Raw genomic sequence first — 26,236 nt, 5'->3', positions numbered from 1 at the left:
CATGAGGCAAGAGTCATGATACGTTTGTATTAATTCACATTTAGAAAAATAAATAAAAGCAACTTGGTGAGACTCTGGCTGCAGCTTCAACAGAGAGGAATTATTTTCCTATAATCACTCTTTTTCACCATTTATATTTTCTAAATAATCAGGCTCAGTGTGACGTCTTAGCAGGTAATATTACCCATGAATACACCCGAGAGGTCAGCCAGTACCAACATTACACACACACACACGCACGCACACGCAGGCAATCCAACAGATTATGTCCCATCCCAAAGCCAGGCTGAACTCTGACCTTAAAGACCAAGGAAGACACACATTTGTTGATAAGTGAAGCACAGGGCCCGTTGTGCTGACAGCTTCCCTGTCCATTTATTGACTTCCTTAATGATCCATTATGAAGTGATTTATGACGTCCACCAGCCACTTCTAAGGCCGGTGGGTGGCTGTCTGCTCCATTCAGCAGACATCTGCACCAATGGACATAGTATTTGATTTATCAGAGAATGGACGGAAGCTGGCCCACGCCACCTCTAGTGTTTGTTCAAAGCCAACAGGAGAGTTAGGAAGCTATTATGAAGGCGAGATGTCACCATAGGGGTCAGACACAAAAGGTATAGACGAGGAAACAAGGAAAACATGTCATTAAAACCAGGCAGTTAAGAGAGGAGAAAAGTAAGCAAAAAAAGTTTTCAGTCCAAGTATTTTTTAAATGATAAAAAGGTTTTCAACAAAACATAAATGGTTTTGAACTTAAAACTAAATACAAGCAAGAAAACCCAGAGCTGCAGTTTCACTGTTTTCCATGACAGTTGCACCACAGCGAGGCGGCTTGTCGAGCAGATGACCTTGTCTTTCCTCTGTTCACTAATGATTCGTGGCCATTATGTGGGCCCAGGCTCTTTGATTTCTCAGGCTTTTCCTGTACAGCATGATGAGTTTCTCAATTTTGGGGTTATCCCAGGAGACAAAGCCTTTATGAAGCAGAACGTTGGGCGTTTGAAGCCCCGGCCCCCTCGGCCTCCCGGCACCGTGTTGTAACACATGAGCTCCCATGCTGCTCATCACAGAGAAATAATTCGAGACAGTGGACAGAAAAACATCACCTCTATATTTTCTCCTGGCTTCCTTCTCTACAAACGTCTGTTTCTTAAAAAGACATCTCTATTTGACATTACATGTTTCTGATTTTTTAAAAATTTATAAAGTAAATAAATCAGCTCATAAACAGAAATGCCAACTGCAGATCTGCACCTTTACTAAAACAACATCCCTCTATTCTCTCCCCCTGCTGTGATTAACCTTGTTGAACAAATACAGGTCAGGTCAGGCTGCAGCGCCTGTGTGTTAGGCTAAGACCTGCTAGAATAACAACATGGGATTACATCGCTCAGGTGCGTTGTATACGTCAAATTCAAGACCACTGGAGCAAATCTCCCATCAGATAAGTCAACACAATCACTTTAGCTGCACAGGGCATCGCATCAGCCTTTAGAAAATAGTGGGCTGAACAACTTTGCACTATTTGACGAGACAGCAGCTGTTTCAACGGGTTTCTCAGCAAAACAATGGAAGTGCAGCTCTAAAAGGCTCAATTTAAATGTAAAATACTGGATTATGACACAATACAGCCTTGATATAGAATGCAGTCTGCAATTTTACATCTTCATGTTTACTGCTTAATCACAAAATCAGTTACCAGTTTATAGGATCTCTACAAACAGATTCTGCATGTGAGCATGAAGTAACTGTCGGTGATTTATAGTCCAGAAGCCTTCTGGTTTCTGTGTCTAGTTTGACCACTCACATTTGAGCAGGCTTTGGTTGCTCGCAGGTAAACAGTCTGTGGGGAGCAAAAGAGGAGAAACACATCGACTGAAATGCATCAGCTTTTTGAATAATCTGCTTTCATATGCAGGTAGCTGTTAATTGAGATTTGCCAAAAGGTCGCCTGGACTTAAAACATCTACAAAAAGTTATTTGTTTTGGTTTGGCGTGGAGAATTGTTCAACTCCTGTGGACTCATCAGACTGTAAACAGTGTACAGCAGAACAGTCTTGGACCAAAGATCTACTGTCAACACCAGAAACCCCAAAATGTTGCTCCCAGAGACTAATACTCAGTTTATTAGATGCCCCTGGAAAAATCTAACGCAGTATGATATAGATCTACCATACATCCTAACTTAATGTTCAGATTTAATAATATAAAGCAGTATTAAATGTTGCATTGAACTGTATCCACTCCTTTTATATCCATGAGGGTAAAAAACATTAAAAAAAACAAAACATAGTCCTCTTTGTGGTGCAAGTTGGGAAACAGGTTTTCACCATGAAGCAGACAGAGTTTTGTCTACAAGAATGTCGGAAATATGGAGCAGCCGTTGCATCACATTGCATCATTGCAGATGACAGATAAGAAGGCTTGAGTCAAAGTCTGTGTGTCCTCCCAGGAGTCAGAGGTTCAGCCGTTGTCAGCTCCTTCGTTGTATATTGACCACAGGCTGATCCTCTGGTCCTTGGATCCAGCAGCCAGCAGCCTCTGTCTGGGGTCCTGGTGGTTTGAGAAGGCCACGCTCAACACCATGTCAGGGTGGTACTGAAGCACTGCCAGTGGCCGCAGCTTCTTCCAGCCAAAGACCCGCACCCGGTGATCCCAGCCCGCCGATGCCAGAAGCTTACCGTCGTCCCTGATACACAGGTCGGAAACCCCAGGGTTGACCAGCGTCACACAGTCCTGGAGCTGTAAATAGTTATGGAGAAGAAAATATTAGCAGGTGTTAGAACCATATTTAAAACATGCATCTGTGGTACTTCCCAGGTATTACGAGCACTGCCACAGCTTTTACTCTGCAAAGTCCAAGGATGGTTGGTAGCAGATTCTTTGTGTCATTTGTTGGAGAAATTTAAAACCAACCAGAAATGATCAGACATACTAAATAGGTCAGTAAGTCGATTAATCACTGCCACCGAAGAAACTGAGGCCAACACAAACACTGACTTGGGGGAGACTATCAGCTGATCTGATGACTGAGGTCCAAGTGTGGGGCTGGATGTGTGTTGAACCTGGCCGTAGACTCCTGGGACTCAATCATCGGCCGTAAAACATTACGGCACGAGGGCCACAAGCAAATCTCTCTGCGTCCCTCTATTTGGATTGGAGTTAGGGAGACCTGATCTGGAAGCACGATGGGGCTTTGAGTTACCTCTGTCACAGTTTTGTGAGAAAAGAGAGATAGACCATCTCGCTGAAACACTTGTTTGCAGAGGCCTTGTTGCTTTAAGCCCCTCTGATGAATTACATTCGCATTGAAAGGTCCGGTCAGCGGGAGAAAAGACCCGATAAATACGCTGTTGTAACATCTGCCTGCTAAAGATTAGCCACGGCCAGCTCTCCCCGTGATCTACAGTGTCCCAAGGACTGTATCAATCTCTCTAAAGGGGCAACTTTCAGACACATTATAATGAATGGCGGCTCAGATCACTATCTAAAGGGCCTGCTGTGGTGGGCATTCCTGCGGAGCAGACGTGCTCTTACTGCAGCGTAGGGATCCCTGCTGGACGGCTAGATGGGACACAAACATCTGGATATGGGAGCCGAAATCAAACTGGACAGCGTAAAATTGACTTCATAAGTTGTGTCTAGAGAGACTAATGGCCTTTGATGGGAGGAGACGGAGGGGAATTTATCTGCGTGCTCCTGTTCCGGGCAGGAACCATCCACTGGCTGCATGTGGAAAATATAAGCCAGGTACTCGCAGCCCAAGTGGGAGAGAGAGAGCAGGGAGGAATGTCATTGATCAAAACAGAGCAACAAAGTTCACAAAAAGCAATGATGTGAATTCTTCTCTTTCTTTTTTTAAAACCACCGTCCCTACAGAACCACTGGTATGAAACAGTGACTGGTCATACCAAACAAACCAGATGCACTGATACAAAGAAACCCGGGGGGGTGACAGATTGTTTGGAGCTTTGTTATTACCTCAAGAATCTGGTATGCCCCTACCTCGCTGCATCTGGTTTGCATTAGAGGCCTGATAATGATGGGTTTAAGTGTCTGTTTTTGTTTGTTTTGCTTCCCATAGTTTGTGTCAGGAAAAGGCATTTGTTTCATTAAAGGGTCAAATGTAAGCAGTACATGGCTAATGATGTAGTAATGCTCATTCAGCAGGACGACCCGTACAACTGTTTTTACTTTCCACAGTCTGAGAAAGCAGAAGGAAAAGTGGTGAGAAAAAGGCTCGTTTTGTGCTGTGATTTAAAATTAATGATGCTCGGGTGAAGCTACGCTGGTTCCTGAGCTGCCAAGGATGGTGGTTAACATGAGATTTCATGTGCCTGTGGTGCTCCATAGTAACAGTGTTCAAACAAGTTGATTGACTAATAATTTGATCATAGATATTTAAATATTCTGAAATTAAATTATTGTTTTTGTTGAAGCCTTTTGAAATTTGTTGAACAAAACCTCACTAAAATATTACTATAGCACCATCATAAAACAGTGAAACACAAAACACATGTCCTATCTTTATATTATTATACAGAGCTGATCTTTGATACTTGCAGATACATGAGCACCTAAATCCTCTTAGTTCTTGAAATCTATGGGAGTCAGCTTTGAATATAGTGCAATAAGAGACTTGGAATTATCAAACAAATCAATTAGTAAATAATTAATACATTTATAAATATCTCCAACTGTTTGAAAGGGTTAGGGTAAAGAGTTTAGGTAGAGAGTAAAGCAGAAGCATATATGTGAAAAAATATATCGGTTCCAGGTTTCTAAATGGGAATATTTTTTTAAGTGTTCTATGATAGTAAATTGATTCTTTTGATTTTTTTGGATTGTTTGTAATTCAGAAAATAATCATCATATTAATGGATGGTAAAAATAAATAGTTTGAAGTGTAATCTTAATTGTCTTTCTTAAAAAGGGAAATATCCCAAATAATAATAGCATTGATTCTATAATTGTATTTATTCCAGCTCAAACACGGCTGTGCTGGCTCGTTTTACTGGATGCCCCATTTTTCTTCTTATTGAACCTTACTATCTCATCAAAGACAGGATCCCTCTCAGGGATAAACACTCCTTTCTGGCCTGTGTTATAGCCTGTGTTATTTACTGATAAACAGCTACACACACACGGACGCACATGCACACACACACCACCTGCTGTCTAAACGCCAGCTCTCTCTCAGCTGTCAGGACTCTACCAGCTCTGCTCAGCAGCTTGGCCCACAAGACTCGCTGTGGTTCTGTGATGGATCCAACACAAACTCACACTTCAGGATCCTCTTTTGTAGCATGTCACCGACAGAGGAGACGTTCAAAAGGAGCGGTCCACTTGGCAGACCTCACTCAAGCCCCGCTTCTCTTTTCCTCCCTCGTCTTTCGCGCCAGTCTTGGCACCGATCTCGGCGTTCACGCTGATCTACTGAAACGTCCCATCATCGCTCACTCACTGGAGCAGAGCAGCTGCGAGGCTTTTCGCAGGTATTTCTGACACGCCCTGTCCCAGAATCACACTCGGCAGCGGGGAGATTACAGCCTTTTGTCACCTTGCTTGTCAGAGCCTGGCTCTGGCTGACAGGAGATGGACGTGTCAAACAGGTGAGCTGTCCCATTCAGAAAAGATGGGGGTGGGATCACTCAGTAGAAAGAGCCATGATTTTTATGACAGCCATCTTGGACATACATCAGCCCAACAAAAGGACTGAGATTGGGCCTGATGTGACCTGACGCATAAGTCGGGTCACGATGCCATGCAGGTGAATACTGAGGGAGGCAGTGTGGATATTTCTACATTGTAGTGAAGATGAGGACCAGGAGTTTCACCTGCAGAGATCTGTCATCAGTCTCAGAAATAGCTCACTGTCAGCTATGCTTGATTTGCACTGCTTATCTTCCTTTGTCTTTCCCTGTTTTCTCTTCTTCTAGTCCGTAACCTCTCGTCTTTTTCTTTCTCCTGGAGCAGCCTGTCACTGCACATGTCAATACATTTGAGTGGCCGCCTAAATATATGTCCATCTGGCTTAACAGCTTGTAAACCCTGACACCCACGCCCCTCATAGTCGCACTCGGACACGTTTCCAAAGACGCGCGGTAGAAGGAAAGTGAAAGAAAGGGCTGAGGAGGATGCCTCTCTTCTCTTAAACGATATCAGGCCAGCCGGGTCAAACAGCAGATAAAGGCCTCTGGGAGCCATGTGTAATACATTAACCTCCATTCCTGAGGCTATCTGTCTTTATCTGGCCTTGATAAGCTCACTTCACAGCCCTTCTGCTTCACTAAATCATAACTGCACTGTGTTGTGTCACATTCAGTTTCCCCTCCATTTCTCAAAAAGCATCTATCTGCCCTGCCAGCCAGTTCCACTGCACTGGACTGTATCGCAGTGGTAATTTGTGGGAAGTGGGATGCTGCGGCACTTATAGCCTCCTCAGCCTTTATTGCAGCCTCCCACTGTGAACTACTGTTCCCTTTACTGCAGATGTGTTTTTTGTTTGGTTAAGGGGCCTCCGAGGTTTTGATATTTTTATTACCTCTCACGGGTCATCCGTCAGGACTCGGGGCCTGGGTCTGCCACCCGGCTCTCCCCCCACCCCCCCTTACTGCTGCCACACAAAAATACTTTTGTGGGAAGAACTGAGGATAGCTGTCTGGACGTCACACTGAGCTGCACTTCAGGATAATTTAAAAGCCCCTGTTGGATCCTTTCCCTCTCCTTGTGCTTTTTTCCTGTCGTCCTCATCCTGGATTACATGCTGAATCAATATTTTGTTGCTTGAGCAAAATAAACCAAATAACCACCTTCCTTCTGCTTTTGGTATATTGAATCAAATGCTTCGTAGTGTTTTTCTAGACGCGTTTTCAGGGCGGAAAAAATGGCTTCGCAAATATTTCTAATTCAAGCATTCATTTGTAAAAAGCCCTGGAAAGAATAATACAGGTTTGTCCTATATCAGCTTTAGGTTCCCCTCGGCTCTGATTCATGAGGGTTGGCTGAAAAATAGGAGCATTCCCTTTTGCTCATGAAATCAAGAGAAAATAAAGGCTGAAATGAGGCGTTGAGTCTCTGAAGCATGGCTGTTATGTAAAATGAATTATGGTTCAAAGCTGATGTGATCCCCTTTGCTGTGGTAGAAGACTGTTTCGACCACTTCCAAGAACTGGTGTGTGTGAGAGAACATGTTAAGCATTTTATCAGTGTCAAGAGGAAAGTTGCATTAGTTGCTTTTCTAAAACTGCTGAATGAGATGCACAGTGCACACAGATACAAATCCTATTTCTTACCATGCAACAATAAGTAAAAATTTTTTGAATCCAGAAAATCTAGGTATCACCCTGACCTAATGTCTGTGTGTGTGAACATGGGTGGCGAGACTCTGGAGTGACAGGCCCAGCCCAGCCCTTGGCCCCTGGCCCTGCCAACACTGTGTAACCAGCAGCTGATTTATGGCCCCTGGAGCCCCGCTGAGCCTCTTCCTCTTTGGCCCCTGATGTTTTCCAAAATAGCCCAGAGAATGGCAACTCTCCTCTCCTCCATTACCTTTTTTAAAGTTAAATTTTATGGCATTTCTCAGAATTGGGGGTTTAAGCCTTTAACCAGGAACAGTCGGCCACATTAGCATCATATTAGCCACTAGCCCAACCAGAGCACAGAGACAGTACCCCCCAGGGTACTTTGCAACCATCCAGCTGTACAAATATTAATCAAATTACCTTGTCATCATAGATATTATGATTTGATCAAAACAATACAAATCGGTTGGAGGTTAAGAGGAAAAAAAGGAGGAACTGCAGCAGCAAACTTTGAAAATCAAAAACGTCAAAGGCAGCCCCCAGAGCAAGAAAAGATAACTGACAAACTTGTTGACTTCATTGTTGTGTATTCCTGGATTTATTTAATTATTTGTATTCTTTTTTTCAGTTATGCCTGTCAAATTAAATGTTTATTCTCTGTATGCATTTGTTTTTCAAATGGTTTAACCTGAGCCAGGCCATCACTTCCATGCAGGGTTAGTAGCATGCAGCTTTTAAATGCAAAGGTATCAGATCGGTATTCAGTATCAGCTGATACCCAAAGTCCAGGTATCGGAAACAGTATCAGGGAGGGAAAATGGTATCAGAACATCTTTAGAGATAACTAATTGAAATCCATGGACAAATGGTTATTTATAAATGGTTGAAATTTCCAACTTCAGCCACTTCAGTGGACCTAATCACTGACATTTCTGTTATTTTAAATGATTATTGTAACACTATCCACTATTATTGTGCATCCATAGAAATTCTCACTCAACTTATATTTACGTTTTATTTTAGTTAAGCAACACCCAATTTAATGTGAATTCAAATAAAAATGTTTGGAACATGATTGGTGGTGCAGATGAAGAGCTACTTCAGTTCGTCTGACAGGGGTGTAGGGGTTCATCAGACAAAAAGGGGACAACTACACACTACGTCCCTCTATAAGCTCGTCCTCTGACCTGCAGGTTGTTCTGTCCGTCCAGCATCCAGGGAGTGAGCTTCTTCTCAGAGGAGCCTGATATGCCTCTCAGACGCTTGGTGTCAAAGGTCAGGCACATGACGGGTTCAGGGTGGGCTTTGGCTTGACTCAGCTTGGACCTCTGGGTTACGTCCCACAGCAACAGGGAGCCGTCCTCGTATCCAGCCAACAGGAGAGGTCCGGGACCCGAGTCTGGCTGCAGGAAAAAAAGAGAATGATAAGAGAGAGTAGGAGGGAATACAAAATGGGAAGGAAGAGCGCAAAGAGCAGAGTGAGGTAAGACGTGAGATGAGAGCTGTGTAGTCAAAACCACAGAAACCGCCGTGTGTTGCTGGAAGCTGAGCGGAGCAGAGGTTATCGTCCTGGAAGCTCCCGCTGACACTCAGAGAGACTCTGTGGGCTCCATTCGTCAGCCTGCTGCTCTGTCTTTCCAGCACTCCATTACACCACTCCTCACTTTGCTCCTCATCTGTATTACTGAGCCACAGAGCTCGCTGCCTGCCACGATAAATATAGTGAATTGAAATACTGCAAAACACTGATTCTCCTCAAATGGAGTTTTGATTCTGATTTTTTTCCATTCTAGACTACATTTATTAGTTTTTTTAATTTCTGAAAAGGCAATTTATCCTATTCTTATTACATTAGATTATTTAATTCTTAATAGAGTCATCATCCATAATAATCAGATGATTATTCTTAGATTAAGAACAAAGTAAAGCAGAGGACCCTCACATGGGAGAAGGCTTCAACCAGATTTTCTGTCCATTGATAAATAAAATTGTTTCAGTTCTAAACACTTTTTAAATGCTCACACACTCACACAAACTAACATACAAACACAGACTAAAGTCTTGATTCATCTCCATTTAACCCCAGAACACTTCAGTTCAAATGTTTTACTACAGAGAGAGTGAGTCCATCAGAATAAATAACCTGAAATTAAAGCAGGTGCACAGTTGGGCATTAGACACAAAAACTAAAATTACCTGTACAAAAAACCTGTATAAATCTATGCAGATGTAGATATATGAATATAAAAAGAAAGAACAAGCTGCACCTTATCACTGTTCAAAGATAACCTCAGTGCCTGTCAGCTTCCTCTACATGAGTGTGCATCACATTGTGTGGAGATCACTTCAAGTGATAAAAACTGGAGGCTTCATATATCTTTACACAGCTGGAGGTAAGAAAGGGAGGAGTGAAGGAGGTAAGGAAGAGGGAGAGATGGACAACTCGTTGATGTACCCACCATCCATTCCTCTGCATACCTGCCTTTTGCCATAGAGGACCTATGAATTCAGAGCAAAGCAACACGGTGCACTTTGTGCCGATCCGTGCCTTTGCTTTAAAAGCACGGTGCCCTGCAGAAGCAAGGAGGGAAAGAAATTTTTTCCATATGTGCGCGGGGGCCACGTCTGCCCGATTTTCATCCATCTTTAAGTCCTCTTCTCACTTAACGCTCCATACTTCTCTTCTTTCAGCTTTAAATAAATTATAGACAGAGTTGTGTATTCCTTCCAAACACATCAGTGAGGACGAACACTAAGGGTTTATGAAAACAAATAAAAACAACTGAAAATCAGTGGCCCCTGCTTGCCGGCAGGGTCCGAGCCAAGCGTTCCAGGCTTGGGGCCCACCGTTTCACTTAAGTGAAGGACCTCCTTGATTGATGATGTCATGGGTCGGAGGTCAGGGAACCCTGGGTAGACACCTAATTCATTATATCCTCCACAGGCCTTTCTACAAGAGGGCTCTCTGCTGGATCGGGGCAGAGATTCATCACCACACAACAGCTGGAAAGACAGATGGAGCTGGTTGTTGAGGCAGGAGCAGCCGAGAGAGCGGTGAAGCTAGGTCTTCTCTAGCATGGCTGTTAGCAGTCATGTGACCGCTGCCTTTTTTTCACAGCAGTGTTAATGCTGAACACACTGAAGTGCAACGAGGACTATGTGCACAGAATGTGTGTTCAAATGTCTTGTGAAGAATTACAGGCAAAGTACTTTTTTTTATCCTGTAATCATGAGTATCATTAACTGGAATGACACTCAGTAGAGCACATACAGGCCAAGGCCCAACAGTCCCCTTAAATTCATTCAAGCTGCACCAGACTGCACACAGTTTTTTTCCCATCAAAATCCATGAATTCTTCTCTGAGAAATCCTTGAAATTGTCAAAACTATTTCACAATGTTTAAGAAAATAAAACCTGTTCATCCAGATCCAAACCAAAATGTATTTTGTTCTTTCCTGAACCAAACCACATCCCTACTCCAAGTTCCATGATAATCCATCCAGTAATCCTGCTAACTAACAAACAAACATGAAAACATAACCTCTTTGGCAGAGGTAATAGTTCAATCATTTCAAGCCTCTGGTGGTTTTTGTGTCTAGCTGGTCACTCAGGGAGCTACTTCAGACCAAACAGTCCAATTAGAGGATCAACATGATCTATAGGAGTCAAGACTCTTCTATAGTGTTTATATTGTCATTTATTACATTTCTTCCTTTTAACAACCACATTCAGTTGGGCTGTTTGGCATCTCCCTGCTTTAGCTGTGGCAACACAAATGCAAAGATATACCCTCCCTAACAAATAGACAGCAATAATAACTGCTGAACCAATAGATCCAAATAACATTTTATTCTTCTGAGTCTCGAGCTTGTTAAGACATAGAGTGCAGCTACTGTCCCTATAATTGTTACAACTAACAGCTATTGTCAATTATTCCATTTATTGTTTGGTCTATAAAATGCCCAAAATGCTCTGAATGGAGTTTTCTTCAAATTACTTGTATTGTCTGTCCAATCCTGTAAATAATAAATAAATACATATAAATATATATATTTATATATATAATTTTATAATTTTCTAACTTTGAGACTGACTTGATACATATATAAGGGGTATTTCCCAACTTGACCGACCCCAGTCTTATTACAGTTTTTCTGATGACATGCATCTTGACTCTGGGTCAAGGGATTATCATTAAATTAAATGTGTCACTATGTTTGTGCCATGAGCAGCTGAGGGAAAGCAAAGGATATTCAAGTAAGATTTTTTTATTCTACATTTTTTACAATAATAACGAGCGCCATTTTTGTTATAGCAGTCCTGTATTTATTTAGAGCAGTATAAAAATGCTCAAAAATGCCACAAAACTAGACACTTAAATACCAGGCATCACAAATGACTTTGAGTTGTTCTGTGACATTATAGTGCTATTTTATGTATATGATATTGTAGATGTTTATCTAAAATATGTAATTTATTCTATTTTTCTAGGATGCATTTTAAGATCTGCCTGAGAACAACAGCTGAATACTTCAGTGTGATTCTAACTGATTTAAAGGTTGTTTTTTTTTTAAATCTGATCGATCACAAAGAAGAGTAAATACATAAATACATAAAATCAAAATATAATTAGAGAGAAATATGTGTGTGACATCCTTCATCAAAAACGAATCTGCCGATGCGGCCGCCAAAAGCCCCAGGCAGGCACTGCCTCAACATAAGGAACCAATCGTTTCTTTCGTTTTTTGTCCTGGTCCGCCATGATGTCATGGCCACGAGGCAGCAAGGTGATGAGCTGAGAGTGATGGATATCTGTATAGGAACATTTCCTTTTCCCCGCCAGCCTCTGTTCACATTAAAAGCCTTGCACATCATACATCAATACTGTCCCCCTACATCCATGCACCAGTCAAACCCACATGTGGAGCTACTTTCTGCCTCCACGTCTGCTATATTGTACCCTGCTTCAATCCAGAGAAATCAGACAGCGAGCTCCGTCACCTTTTAGACAGAGCAAAAGCTCAGCATTAGTACTAAAGGCTGTGAGGGATTTTCCTGAAGGGAAGTGGCATTGAGAAGAAAGTGAAGTTAAACACTGCGTTTAATCTGCTCCATAAAATCCATCAGAGAGGGCTTACAGGCCGACAATAAATCTGTTGGTGAGTCCGTCTTGGAAAATAATCTCCTCTCGTCTCAAAGGTGGGAAGAAAAGAGGGAGGGATGGTGAGAGGAAAGACAGCGAAAGGAGTTAACTGTCAGAAGCTTCTTCCTGGAGTGTGTGTGACAGAGAGTCAGACTGGGTGGAGAGAGGGGATGACAGTGTCGGCTGTTGCCTCCTGCTGTGTGTGGTGAGAGAAAAAGCAGGTTGCATGTGGGCATTTCATGTCTTTTTTTTTTTTTTTTTTTACATCTGACTGACAAAGTGTTCCCGAACTGCACTAACAGTATATATAGCTACTTTCAGACATGCATTGAATTCTGGATAAAGTTCTGAAGTTATTGGAAGGGGCTGTATGTGAGAACATAACATCCGAGTCAGAGGCTCCAGAGTTTTTACAAGGGAGCTGGCAGGAAAAACTCTACATACTGGAAAATACAAAAACAGTACAAATACCTCAGTATGAAAAAGAAGACGCAGACGTCCACTTGGAAAGACTACGACATTCGAGAGTTTAAGTTGATGAGGGTCGATGTCGGTGTCAATGTGCTGTAAACAGAAACACGTGATCTCTGCAGCAGAATTAATACGTTTAGACAAGCGTCACGCACCATCCCACACATGAACGCTCTGGTGATTTCTGCATTGTAAAAGCGTCTGACCAAAAAATCTCTTACTGTGTAATTCACACATGAGAAGCAAACTCCAGAGAAAGTCCACCTTTTGTGTATATATGTGTATGTGTATGTTTCGGGGGTTTCAGTCTAACCCCTGCTTGGATGTCTCTCAAGCAGCTCAGTGAGTGTAACAGATGAACAAGCCTCAGCCTTGAAAGGAATCAGCCTGAAATGATTTAGAATCACCTGGGCCCTTCGGCTTTGAAGTCAGACAGCTGCCTGTGCTGTATTACATTGATATTATATAATTTATAATGATATAATTGATCATTATGTTTCCTGGCACTCAACACTGAAGCAGCATTGGTTCATAAATCAGATGATGAAAGGTGGTTGTAACGGTGAAATCAAAGGCAGAGGAAGAAAAACACAAACAGCGTGTCAGCAGGCACAGGGAGACTCTCGAGCTTGTCTACATGTCTCAATAATAATATCACAAACACCATGTCATCTTTATGGCTCCTAAATTTGACTTATTAAAGAAACTCTAATTAGTAGAACAGGGATACAGGACTGAATGTGTCCAGGCCAGCAACTTGCCTCACTCTGGCTTTCAAATGATAAGTTGTGTTTTGATTTCTGTTGCCTGTAAACTGCACAGCCCATAACATTTTGCTGAACCATCCACAGTCTTGCATACGTCTAAAAACCCTCATCTGCCTCTTTCCACCTAAACCCCAAACCCAAAGAGTTAATAATTAACCAGGAAAATAATTACAGGCTCTCGTTAATGGCTGGAAAATAAAACGACAGCATTTACAAACAGAACGCAAATTTTTTTTTTTTACTGGGATCAGATTGGATGTACAGCTGCAGGCTGATATATGGCTGTGAACCCCCAGCCCTTCCAAATGCTCTAATTACAGTGTTGGGACTTGCTGGCAGCTAAGAAGAAACCCTTGGAAAGATGGATCGGGACAAGTTGTTGGGCTGTAAATCATGTGCCACGTCTCAAATGTGCATTGTGTTTGACTTTTCCGTTATTACATGTTGTTATGAGCTGTCAGTCAATCAGAATAAGGCAGGTAGGTTTAGAAAAAATACAATAAAACAAACAGTAAAGAAAAGATAGATAAGCTGCAGCTTTTGAAAATGAGTGCCAGAGTTAAATCATTGAACTTGACGTGCAGTTACAGACAGATGCAAGACTGCTGTTAACGGCTAAAAATTACAGTTTCTATTGAAATGACAGGTGAGGGAGTCTGGTGCTTACCTGCCACAGTTTGATACACATGACCATTCCCAGCTTAGTGTCTGGGACCAGGGTGCAGACTGGAGTCTTACTGGGCAGCTCAATAATCTTTATCTGCAAAGAACACATGACAATGAAAACTCAAGGACAACAGAACCTGATCATTCTCTACAGCTACACTAGCTGATCTGTGTAATAAGGCACAGCAGTGCTTTGAGCCAGCTGTGCTAACATGCTCACAATGACGATGCTAATAATAAACAGTTACAATGATCAATAATTTGGTGTGTTAGCATCTTGCTGAAAATTCAAGAGGAAGGTTGGGCCAAGGCTGATGTATGTGCTCTCCTGAGAGTCATTCTAACCTGAGCAGTTTTTATTTCTTTTTATATTTAACGAGATGAAAACTTTGACCATGTGTCACAAAATTAACAATGGCTTCATGAGCCACAGATTTCTCTATTAAACTGCATGGAAGTCCATCAAGGTTGATAAGATATTGTAGCACACAGTAGCCATCAGCCCCACTGTCAGCATGATAAACTGCTTTGGACAGAGTTTCAGATTCTGTAACTTATCATGGTTCCGTGTTGAAGCCGTGTTTGAGTGATCCTTTGCCGCCCCCCCCCCCCCCCTCACAGCTTCAGAGTGGTCTACCTGGACATACACTGCCACGCTGTAATAAAGAATGTTTCTCCACTTTAACCCGTCATATAGCAGAGTATTTCTGTTCCAATGTATCTTTTTTCACTACTGAGACCCAGTTACAATCACACACATATTGCAGTTGTTCATATAAACACTCCGTCTTCAGACTTATTATTTGCCTGTCCTCTGAATATTCAGGACCTCTGCAGATTGCAGCGCCTCCAACCCACAGTACAGAACAATCCATTAGTGCGGTGCACCCGCCCCACTGTCTATAATAAATCCTGCTAAAGTCTGAGCAATTGACATGAATGGTGTTTTCCTGTACACACTGGCACTGATTCTGATAAAATACACAGCCTAATGAAGCCAGAGAAGAGTGTGTGAGTGTGTGTGTGTGTGTGTGTGTGTGTGTGTGTGTGTACCCACATCACTACCAAAACTCATTCCTTTGACTTCCTCTGCGCTGATGATCCACATATTCATCCTCATTAGACTTCAGATTAAACAGCCCTTTAAGGGAGTGATCTGTATTTTAGCACGAGGCCACATCTGTCCTGCCTGTTTACCTCTGCGTGCCTGACAAAGAGGGCCTTTAAGGACTTCTCTGTGCCTCAGGTAATCGCTGTTCTTGTGTGGCATCACACTGCCCATAAATAAAACACCCACACTATTAATTAATGTTCCTGCCATGCCAGCAATCTGCTGACAGGAATCTGACTATGAGCAGTAAACAGCAAAACCACCTGAAATAGCTGAGGAGGAAACTGTTTGTTTTCATGGTTACATGTCTAAATTTTGACCTACCTGCTCACATCTCGTAACATTGTGGGGGTTTTGTGGCAAGTGCATATCTATTGTCTCTTGGGGGAATTCAATTATGTGGGCGTTTGATTTGTAGACACATGATAAGCATCTGTCTTGGCCAGTTATGCCTGTGGAATGGGGTGGGGAGACAAAATGACAAAATCGGCTGTGGCCTGTTTTGGTCTACCTTTTATGGGTGTGTGTGTGTGTTTCTGTCTGCCTGTGTCTGTTGGGACAATGGCATTATTGAGGTGCTGGGAGTCACAGGCGCCCTGATGCCTGGCTTGCTGGTCTGGGGTTAGCAGAGGCACGTTTGGCTGGATCAGGTGACGGCTCTGTCCCTTTCAAGTGTGGCTCCTCCGCGGTGGAACAAGTAACATGAATCTGGAGGCAATAAAAGATGGCTGAATCGCTGGCTGCCCTCTCCCCATCCTGCTGCACTGTTCACACACTGGTTCCACACAAAGCTATATAGACTTCGTGGGTGTTGAACATTAAGTACGAGACGGACCGAACGTGATGTCATTCCAGTGCATAATCTGATCAAGCCTGGGAATTCTCTCTCTAAATCAACAGTTAAAGTAACAAGCCACTCAAAGTATTTCATCGGTTAAGAGTTTTCAAAGCAGGAACATCTTTTTAATTACCTTCTCAAATGCACTATTCCACCTGCTCTCTCAAGCCGTCACAGCACTGATTTCGACAAAAGCATTCAGTGAATGGTATGTTACAAGCCACAGTCAAAATGAAGCATCATTAAGCTGGTAGCTGGTATTAATATCCAATCCTTTACTTTGTCAATGAGGCTGCTTAGATTGCTGTTTGACAGCTTCTGGCTGCAAGCTGAATACCGCATGTAACATTGGCTCATATCACATTCACTGATGATGGGCTAAAGATATCATCTTCAACACATTCAGTGTTTTGTGTGTTAACACAATCAGATTTCATGCAAATGATCACAGCATTGAGACAATAGGAAAAGATGAAATGGCAATAAATAACTTTCTGGGGGACTGACTAAATAACTAAACTAAAATTGCATGTACCTCCACCAAGGACGAACCATCCTCAACATGATAGCCTATAGTTCTTGTAGAAATATAAAAAATCCTGGATATGACACTTGATTTAAATCTGCACCAAAATGTAACGGGTTCTTCTAGGGCCTGGGCACCACCCCTTTAAAGAGTTTAGTGGAAATCACTTCAGTAATTTTTGTGTAATCCTCCTGACAAAGACAGACGCAGAAAACGGATTGATCATTATACGACACTCACTCATTCATACTCTATAGACAGATCTCAGGGCCTCAATGTCTAACCTCTTCTGTCTGTTCTCCAGCAAACGCCAGCAGGTAGTTTCCAGGGCTCGAGTCCAGCAGGGAGCACTGACAGAATCCAACGCTGCTGGTCCACACGGAGTCTACAGGCTCACTACGACCTTCTCTCAGGTCCCACAAACACACCTGCATGTCCCGTCCCTGACTGCCAACATAAAAAAAGGAACAGGAACTTTATATAGCATTGTGTACATGTACTTGCTGAGAATCTACATTGAGTGAGGAACGTTATCAGAAGCTACAACCAAGACATCGTATATCCTGACCTGATGAGGGCATCTTTCGACTGCAGAGAGTTGACCCAAATGACCGAGCTACCAGAATGACCTTCTACAATCTTCTCAGCCCTCCTGCTGTTCAGGTTCCAGATATGGATGGCACCACTCCCTGACCTGCAGAACCCAACAGGATGCTTTGTGTAGACTCACTCACACACTATATGCATCATTATATTACTCACACAGTATATACAGCATATTATTATATTATTCACAGTGTATTCACACAGAAAATACAGCATATTATTATATTATTCACACAGTATATACACAACATATGTGCTCTCACCCATACACATATAAAGAGGTCAGATTCCCTACAAACCATAGACTGTAAGATGGACGACATTGCAGTTCCACAAAAGTAAAGTCAAAAACACCTTGATCGCTACCAGGTGGCTAGCTGCAGGTAATAAACCCTGCCTCCTTGAGACTGACTCACGATTGGAGGAGCTAGTGTTTTACTGGAACCTCAATACCTTGGCTCCATCCGCTGATCACTACTGCGCAGAATTTGGCTCCAAATGACCTAATTGCTGTATAATGGCAGCGTTTGGAGTCTTGATACATGTCATCCATCTTTAAATACAGTGCATGGTCCAAACTAACCAATAACATCAAGATCTTTGATGTGCGGATCTTAAAAACAAGTCATTGTGCTTCATCCACACCCTGCACTTGAAGTGAATCTACTTATCCCACTCAATTAAACATGTATGTTTCTTATGATGGACTTCATGAAGCACTTAGTAACATTTCCAAAAAGAGGAGCAGATTGAAATAAATCTTAAGTGTTTGAGGAAGATGAAGAGTCAAATAAACAGATATTGAGAAAAATTACTCACCCAGAAAATAAAAGGGGAGTGTCCCCTCCAAGGCAGCTAAAGTGCAGGGTGTTGAGTGGCCCACCAGACCCCCTCAGGGTGTAGATGGGGGACGGAGCGGGACGAGACATCCCTGGTTCATGTGATCAGTGTGTGGATAATAGGAGACCCCAACATTACAGCTACTGGAAACAGACAACAAGAAAACGAGTGAAGGCATGAGTTATTTTGACGACTTCAAGAGTTTGAAATGCGATTGTCAACTCAGACTCATCACAACAAAAAACTGCCTGCATTAAAATTGGATTAATTTGGCATTTTCAGAGAATAGAACAGAGTAGAAAAGGTATAAATCTGATAAATAATGTCTGCAGAAAAAGTCTTGTTTTGTTTCCGCACAAACATTGAGCACAGTTGGAGGGAGGCTCCATTTAGCCTTGAACCATTTCTGTTCCACATAGCAGACAGTTGTGTTTAATGCACTGTTTTCTATTGTTAATAGCTAAAAACCCTGTGGCTCTCTCCCTCTCTGTCTCTCCGTCCTCCTCTTTCCAGTCTACATGATAACACCTCTCTTACTCAATACGTCATAAATCACAAACTCTGACAGCTTAATTACAGTAAACAGACGGAGATTCAAACTTCTCACTCCTCTTGTGATCAACAACCGTTGTCCCAAAGGCAGAGGTAAGAGCTCAGGCCTTTTATGTCGTTTTTAGGTCGGGGAGCTAAGGAAACCCAACCGACCGCAGCTATGCTGCAAGGAAATAATGCGTCAACATTAAATTGCAGTTTAATTAAATGTGTTTGGCTCAAGATAACTAATATCCATCTATTCATCCACTTTCTAAACTTCTTATCCTGCTCAACACCACAAGAAGTTTGATAAATATTAATTATGTTGAAATAAGAACATTAATATGGAAAAAGAGTAAAGGAGAATTCAGGATAACGCAGCCCACCTACTCAGTTTTGTCAGAAACAAGAATACTTTGAAAATAGCAACCCATTCAAACAAACGTGAATAATCAAGATAAATATTTAAAGAAAAAGGCTTGTTGATTTTACTGACTGTCTGACGCCCCTGAGGCTCGTGAGTAAATTCCTCTCTTGGCACACTGAAAACATTTCTCTACCCAGTTATCTGCAATGACATGTTCACCATCCCAACACAAGACGCAGGACGTCAGCCCAACCACAACTCTAAAGAACCTAAGTGGAACACAACACTGAGGTTATGAGGCCAGCTTCGCCTGACCTCTCTGACCATTTGTAGTCATCGGAGCAAAGTTTATAGACATGGCAATGTCCGTTGATCCAACACTTTGGTCCCAACTGAAATACCTTACATCTTGTACTAAAGTGATCCCCTGAGCAAAGGAACATGCAGAGTCTGCTTTTTAAATGTTTTTTGCCTTCCATGTGATTTACAGGCCTTGAAGATCAACAGTGAATTTTAGGTAGAAACTCTTTAAAGACTTTAAACAAGAAAATTCCATCATAAAGACTCTGGCATGATATAGATTTATTTTCAGCAGATACTAGGCACATCTTCACCCTTGACCCCCACCCCACTCATCCAACTCTACTTTTACTTATTATAACCTCTGCTCCTTGCAATCAGCAGAAACTGAAACTGGAGCCTGAGGCATTCAGGAGCAGCTCATTTCAGGAGGTTAGTGGTTAAATTGTCCATGTGAACCTGTGAAGCGGAGAGAGTTGGACCTCTGACCAGCCTGCCTAATTAAGGACACCTCATCGGAGCCAACCCATCAGCTTCACTGTGGGGAGACACATTGTTTGCTTGCAGGAGAAAAAATAAGCTTTTTCATGCTCACTACAAAAATATTTTACAAATAATTTTCCAAATACATAAAATGACAAAAAAGGCTTGTCATTTCAATGGTTCAAGCATACGGTTCTTTGCACAAGATGCTGACCAACACACATCACACAGATCTCTGATCCAAACCAACAGGAAATCCTTCGGCCAACAACTGAACTAACTTGTTTATGTGTGGCTTGAAGAAAATGGCAAAAACCATCAACAGTGTTTTAGTGAGGGTCCATCAGTTAAGCTTCTCCTCCTGTGACTGGGTGGGTATGGCTGCATTCCTGAGCCACAGTCCTGCGCCTGTGTGAGTGTGTGACAGGAGGAAGCTCACCCTGATAACAGGTGGATTAAGCGTTCCTTATTATCCTCAAGCAGCGGGCCCTGCATGACGTTGTGAGTCACGGACACGGCAGCCCCGAGACTGGTTGTTTTCACTGCCTCAAGAACAGGAGCTGTAAAACTTTCCACTGCTAATCACAGCATGCTGTCAATCAAAGACAATACTCGGGGACAGGGACAGAGATGTCACAGGAATTCCAAACCAAACCTGCATCTGGAAGATGAGAATAAGGGCCACTCTCCCTCGGCCACGGCTTCCTCAGCAAACCATTCCTTCTGTTTTCTCTGCGTCAGAATTTCCAGGCGCTGAATTGCCCCCGACAATGGCTCTGTTGTGGTGGCTACAAGTGAGTCACCCACAAACCCAAATACAAACACGCAGGCAGCTCAGGAAGGGAGAGACAGATACTGTAAACAAACAACACGGTGGCAGGATGTCACTCAAACCTGTTTGCAAGGGCCCTCAAATTGTTCTCTGTTAACAGAGAGGCGGCCGAACAAACAATCAAGCCTGTCACTTGTCAAGCTTGTATGTTTGACATAATAACACATCTCTAGCCAAGACCTTGCTGGAGAAGCAACAGAAGAAAAGCTGGGTACATCGAGGCTGAGGATCCTCAGGTCAGAAATCCCTCTTTATCGATCTCTGCAACTTGCAGTTGAATGAACCTGATAAGTATTCATAAGGCATTTTCAGACATGAACTCTTGAGGATGTCTGCACAACCGGGTCAGGTCTTTCTCCGGAGTTTGCCTTTCACACATGAACAATCCAGCAGGAGATTCTCTGCTCAGACGTGTTCATTACAACACAGAAATCTCCAGAGCATTCAGAGGAGTGGTGGTGAAGTAAGCAGAGGCAGTATATGTAAATTCTGCTGTAGAGATCAGATGGTTTTGTTTGCAGTACATCCACACTGGTCCTTATCACCAAAATATCTTGACGTTTGGGAAGGTCTTCTACATGTGTGCCATCATTTTTTCATCCTGAGATATTTGTTTTCTTTTTGTTTTTTCATTTTTGCATCTGTTGCATTTTAGAACACACCCCCACCCTCAACACTTCCACTCCCTCACGGTGAATCTTGCAAAGGGTCTCCTGCTTCTCACATGGGCTCATTCATTCTTCTGAGTTTCTACCAGGGGGCTGGCCGAAGGCTCTCACTTGGACATTTGCAATGTCACATATAGCAGAGAATGTCCTGAAGCCTCCCAGAGTTCTGGGCAAGTCTGAAAGCAGCTAGAATGTGACAGAGCATTAAATAGCAAATACTCTATAGGACAGCCAACTTTCTCATTAATCATATTCACAGGAAAAATCTCAGATATGACACCATGATGGTAACAAGCTAGGCCTAATAAAACCTGTGTGTCGTGGTCAGGGTATATAAATGACTCTGACTGATTAATATACCTGAGCTGGACATGGGAGCCAGTGGGAAGAGGCAGGAGAGGAGGATGGAGGCTCCTGCTGGCCCTGCAACAGATAAGACAGCTCTGGGTAATCTGACTCTAAGTCTGTGGATAAAGGCAGTTTGTCTCTTCTCGGGCCGTCTGTCCACACCTACTGGGTAATTAGGCCTAATTATGAGAGAAAGGTCCGCTTCCCCTTCATGTTATTAAATAAGAGCCAGCCTCGTCCGCCAAGGATCTCTCAACACCAGCAAGGGGCTGGCGACCTTCAGATCAAACGCAGCCACTATCTGTGCCCCCCCCCAAGCCTCTTCCACTGCAGCTCCCTTTCCCCTCCTCGGCATCGCTGCACATATGAGGCCTTGCGGAGGGAGGGGGCAGACAGGGTATTCGTTATGATATTGGGCATCAAAGTTTTGGTTTTTTTCCGAGCTGTGAGTGAGTGAGAGGGAGTCCTGCCCACATTCCTCTCTTAGCTCTTTGGTATCATGTGATCGGCAGCTACCCACCTGAGCTGTCCCCTTGTCAAATTCTGCCATTCATAAATAAGGGCAGGGGGGGAGGGATATACAGATCACAGGGGTTTATTATAGAAGCTTTATAAAGCCCCAGCTTCACAGTAGCCATTATGGAGGCATGGGATCCCAAGATCCCCTGCTGATACCAGCCTCGTCAAATATGAGATCTGAGCTGCATGATGAAAACTGAAAGTAGATTACACATAGCTCAAAAGCTGCATTCTAGATAGCTCCCACACTGAAAAGCCAACATTATTAACTATGAAGCCAATAGTAGTTTTTTCTCTAATATCTTTAACAGCAGACTTTATCTATGAGTGTGTCAGAGAAAGATGCTAAATCTGTCCATTTCTGCTATATAATACTTCAGCTATTAGTCATTCTGCTGTTTATCACAGGCTGTGGTCTTATCTGCTGCTTCCCTGCTTTTCAGTCTCGCCAAGGAGGCAACTTCCAGCGTGCTGGCTGGTCGGAGGGTGGGTGGTGAGCTGGCTCTGCAACCATTAGTCAGCCCTTCTGCCCAGACCTCCAATCCCTCCTGAGGAGGAAGCCAACTTGCCAAATAGAGAGCGAGGTCCATTATAAAAGTCCAGTTAGACAAACAACATGGGAAGTGGCGAGGAAGACACACACCCTTTATTGTGTCTTGGAGGGGGTATCTGGACTGCATAAACAGTTCAGTGTCAGATAGAGGCTGAAGTCAGACACAAGTGCACCAACACCCACTGTCAGTCACAGATCCAGTGAGCGGGAAGAGGTGGCATTGTTCGCGTGAATGGCGTGAATGCTAAGCAGGGGCCACTGCAGATAAGAGCTCAATGCCTTGTGGGTGTCATTGAGGCAGGCACTGATGGAGCACTGTGTCAGAGGGTCCTGATTTAGGAGGTCCTGACTGTGGTCAACAGGTACCAGGAGCCTTATCTGTTTACATTATCAGCCATTTCCTCCGTGAGGTCATTTGCCTGGACACTAGAGGATAAAGGAACACAAGAGGGTCGACAGCTCGAGTGTCATCATGCATCTCCACACATTTTGGGTGTGATGGCTTTTTGGACCTCATGGGGATTTTGTTGTCCATACAGCAACGACACGAAAACAAGTTGCAGTGATCCTAGAAGGACATCAGGCAACAGGGGACATAGAACAAGGACGACGATAAGAGGTTACACTGTCAAAACAACACAGGCCCCAGTGTTAAAGCTGTCAGCCTTCTGCAGGGGCGTGATGAGTGACAGCATGAATACTGATCAATAAACAAAGGTTGACAGAGTGATAACTATTTCTACATGGTGAACAGCTTCCAGAGATGTCAACTCTCATAACAAATTTAAAAATGCTCCTATGAGCATTGAAGCACTATGACCACTGAACAAAACCAAAACTAGCACAAATCCAAGTGCATTTGTGCAGTATTGGTAAGGGTGCAGTGAGCTGGATACAGGAAGTCAATGTAGAATTTCAGTGTGTGCAGAAAGTTGAGATATGTTTAAGCTTAATGTTGCTTCATTTAGATGTACAGTGTGTAGAACTTAGTGATATCTAGTGTTGAAATTGCATGTTGCAGCTGAACACCCCTCACCTCACCCTCTCCTTCCAAACATGAAAAAGAACATGTGGTAGCTTCAGTTGTCATAAAACTCAAAAAGTGTTTAGTTTGTCCAGTCTGGACTAATGTAAAAAACATGTTGGCCTCTGTAGAGAGGGTCCCCTCGATGTAAATATAAAGTATTTGAATATAAAGGGCCTTTTCTAGGGTAAAGAAAACTACAGTTCATACAATTTAGATGAAATTAACTAATGAAAACATCATGAGGATTATTCTACATTCAATTTCTGCCAATAGATCCCTTTCACCTAAATCTTACACACTGGACCTTTAAAGAAGGGAAATTGTATATGCTGTCAGTTCTTCCACACACCATTTTATGAGCTTATCCTTAAACATTCACACAAGACTTCAGTCTACAGACTTTGTATGTCAAGGTTTGGGCACCCTGAACTTCATTCACTCATTAGGCCTTAATTTCCTTCATTAAGAATTGACATATGATGTTAATGATGAATTATCTTAGTCCTCAAACCTTGTGGTAAACTTTTCTATTTAACGTAAAGTACTTTGAATTGCCTTGTTGTTGAAATGTGCTACAGAAATAAACGTGCCTTGCCTAATACAATGGGATAATCTAAACTAAAGATTGAGGATCTGAAAATGAAGCAAAATGACACATATATAGCAGTTTCCTGAATGACTGTAATGTCTTGGAGCAAAATTCTAAAAGGATGGCAGTCAGCACAGGACCCTGATCCCAAGCAGACATCAATAACCAACATAAACTACTCCAAGACACACTGATGCCTGTATACTGGTTATTGTGCATGCCAAATTACTGTTTTATGTTTAATTTTATTAATACATGAAATAAAATGTTACCGTGAATTAACATTTAAAAGCTTCATTATGTCTGTTGGCTGCAGGGCTAGTGTGCACTTGAAAAATCATCAATATATTTCCACAAGGATGTCCATACCTTTGCAACCACTGGACAGAAAACAACAGATTTTATCATGAACGTTGGTGTGTGTCTATTTTTCAAGAAAAACTCAATAATAAAAAATACTGAAATGGATTCTTCATTCATTTGATCCATATGAAGTTTTAAACTTTCATTCTGCTGAAATTTACCTTCTCATGTTCAGCACTTTCAAGAGTGTGAGCCGACGACTCATCAAACTATTCTAACATCACTTTTCAATTTTGGTTTTAGGTCAGATTTGATAAAGATGCTGCCGTACTATAAACAAACAGGACCCGGAACCAAAGGGCTCAGGAAGTACACAGGAGAAGCGTGACTGAGAAAGAACAGGGCAGGTGAACGTTAAATAACACTAACTTTGAATGGAGTTTGGTATGATCGGCCTCCATGCGACTGGATCAGGGACAGTTAGAGAAACCAAAGCATTCATTGAAACATTGGGCTGAAAAGAGAGAGAGAGCATGAAGCTCAACCTGTCAGCTTCATCCTGTCATTTACAAGAGCAGGGTTAGCAACAAGCTAGCAAGTACCTACAATCACACCACACAGACCGGCTATCACAACACGGCCAGGGAGTTCCTGCAGAGCGAAACTGTCACCACAGGCACGTTGAAGAAGACTTGAGACAATACCAGTCCAGAGAAACACCCGAGGACAGGGACAGAGACAGAGTCAGAGACAGAGACAGCGACAGCAGCTCAGCAGAGGAGGAGACGAAGCGTGCACCGGACTGCAAGGACCTCTATTTACTACTGATGAGGTGCCCAACAAAGTGCCTGTACAGAAACATCTCTCTCTCTCTCTCTCTCTCTCTCTCTCTCTCTCTCTCTCTCTCTCTCTCTCTCTCTCTCTCTCTCTCTCTCAATTCAATTCAATTCAATAAGCTTTATTGGCATGACTGTGTATTACAATATTGCCAAAGCGTTATAATGATAAAATAATATAAAACAATGTATTATTTTAGCTAAATAATGCATCAATTAAAATGTATATTACAATTTACCTGAGCTTACAATACTCTCTCTCACTCGATACACAATTTTAAAAAATTAATAATAATAATATATCAATTATATGCATGCATGCGTGTGTGTGTGTGCGTGCGTGTGCAGAGCATGCATAAGTTATCAGTATTAGTGAGGGAGTGTGTGTGTGATGTCCATGTGTCCTAAGTCTCACAGGCTCATCTGAGTGACAGGATTGTCCGTCACTACATATAAGGCAGCGTGATTCTGACACTTTTCCTTGTCCTACAAGTATTTTCAATGTTTAGATGTCACTGAAATTCTGAACAGAATTTCACTGGGTAAAGTAAAGGTTTCTTATTTTATTGAGTGATTTACATTAAGGAGAAAGTCCCTCTCT

General features: G+C 42.6%; 1 protein-coding gene across 17 annotated transcripts; it reads right to left on the bottom strand.

Moving 5' to 3' along the window:
• Positions 1 to 322: 322 nt before the first annotated feature.
• On the bottom strand, positions 323 to 25,605 carry gnb1l (guanine nucleotide binding protein (G protein), beta polypeptide 1-like). 17 transcript variants are annotated; one of them, XM_069524229.1, is made up of 10 exons: positions 25,402 to 25,600; positions 25,229 to 25,313; positions 21,821 to 21,883; positions 18,256 to 18,419; positions 17,399 to 17,524; positions 17,115 to 17,277; positions 14,357 to 14,449; positions 12,923 to 13,015; positions 8,495 to 8,710; positions 323 to 2,745 (listed from the first exon to the last, which is right to left on the bottom strand). In XM_069524229.1, exons 4-10 carry the CDS (start codon positions 18,363 to 18,365, stop codon positions 2,467 to 2,469), a joined length of 1,080 nt encoding a protein of 359 aa, XP_069380330.1. In that variant the 5' UTR covers positions 18,366 to 18,419; positions 21,821 to 21,883; positions 25,229 to 25,313; positions 25,402 to 25,600; the 3' UTR covers positions 323 to 2,466. The 17 variants fall into 17 exon arrangements, with proteins under 17 accessions (XP_069380330.1, XP_069380326.1, XP_069380325.1 ...); XM_069524225.1 differs by having other exon boundaries at positions 25,406 to 25,600; XM_069524224.1 differs by lacking the exon at positions 21,821 to 21,883.
• Positions 25,606 to 26,236: the final 631 nt, after the last annotated feature.

This window comes from Paralichthys olivaceus, chromosome 4 (assembly GCF_024713975.1).
Source record: "Paralichthys olivaceus isolate ysfri-2021 chromosome 4, ASM2471397v2, whole genome shotgun sequence".
Taxonomy (NCBI): Eukaryota; Metazoa; Chordata; class Actinopteri; order Pleuronectiformes; family Paralichthyidae; genus Paralichthys; species Paralichthys olivaceus.
Note: the sequence above shows the minus strand (reverse complement) of the source record. Positions and strands in the feature narration are given on the sequence as shown.

What these genes read in the sequence shown, in the direction of transcription:
- gnb1l (XM_069524229.1), bottom strand. Translation starts at nt 18,365, where the DNA reads ATGTCTCGTCCCGCTCCGTCCCCCATCTACACCCTGAGGGGGTCTGGT. An exon ending in CTGGAGAACAGACAGAAGAG is followed by an intron (nt 14,450 to 17,114) that starts GTTAGACATTGA and finishes TGTTCTTTGCAG; the next exon opens with ATAAAGATTATTGAGCTGCC. An exon ending in ACGGACAGAACAACCTGCAG is followed by an intron (nt 2,746 to 8,494) that starts GTCAGAGGACGA and finishes AACTATTTACAG; the next exon opens with CTCCAGGACTGTGTGACGCT.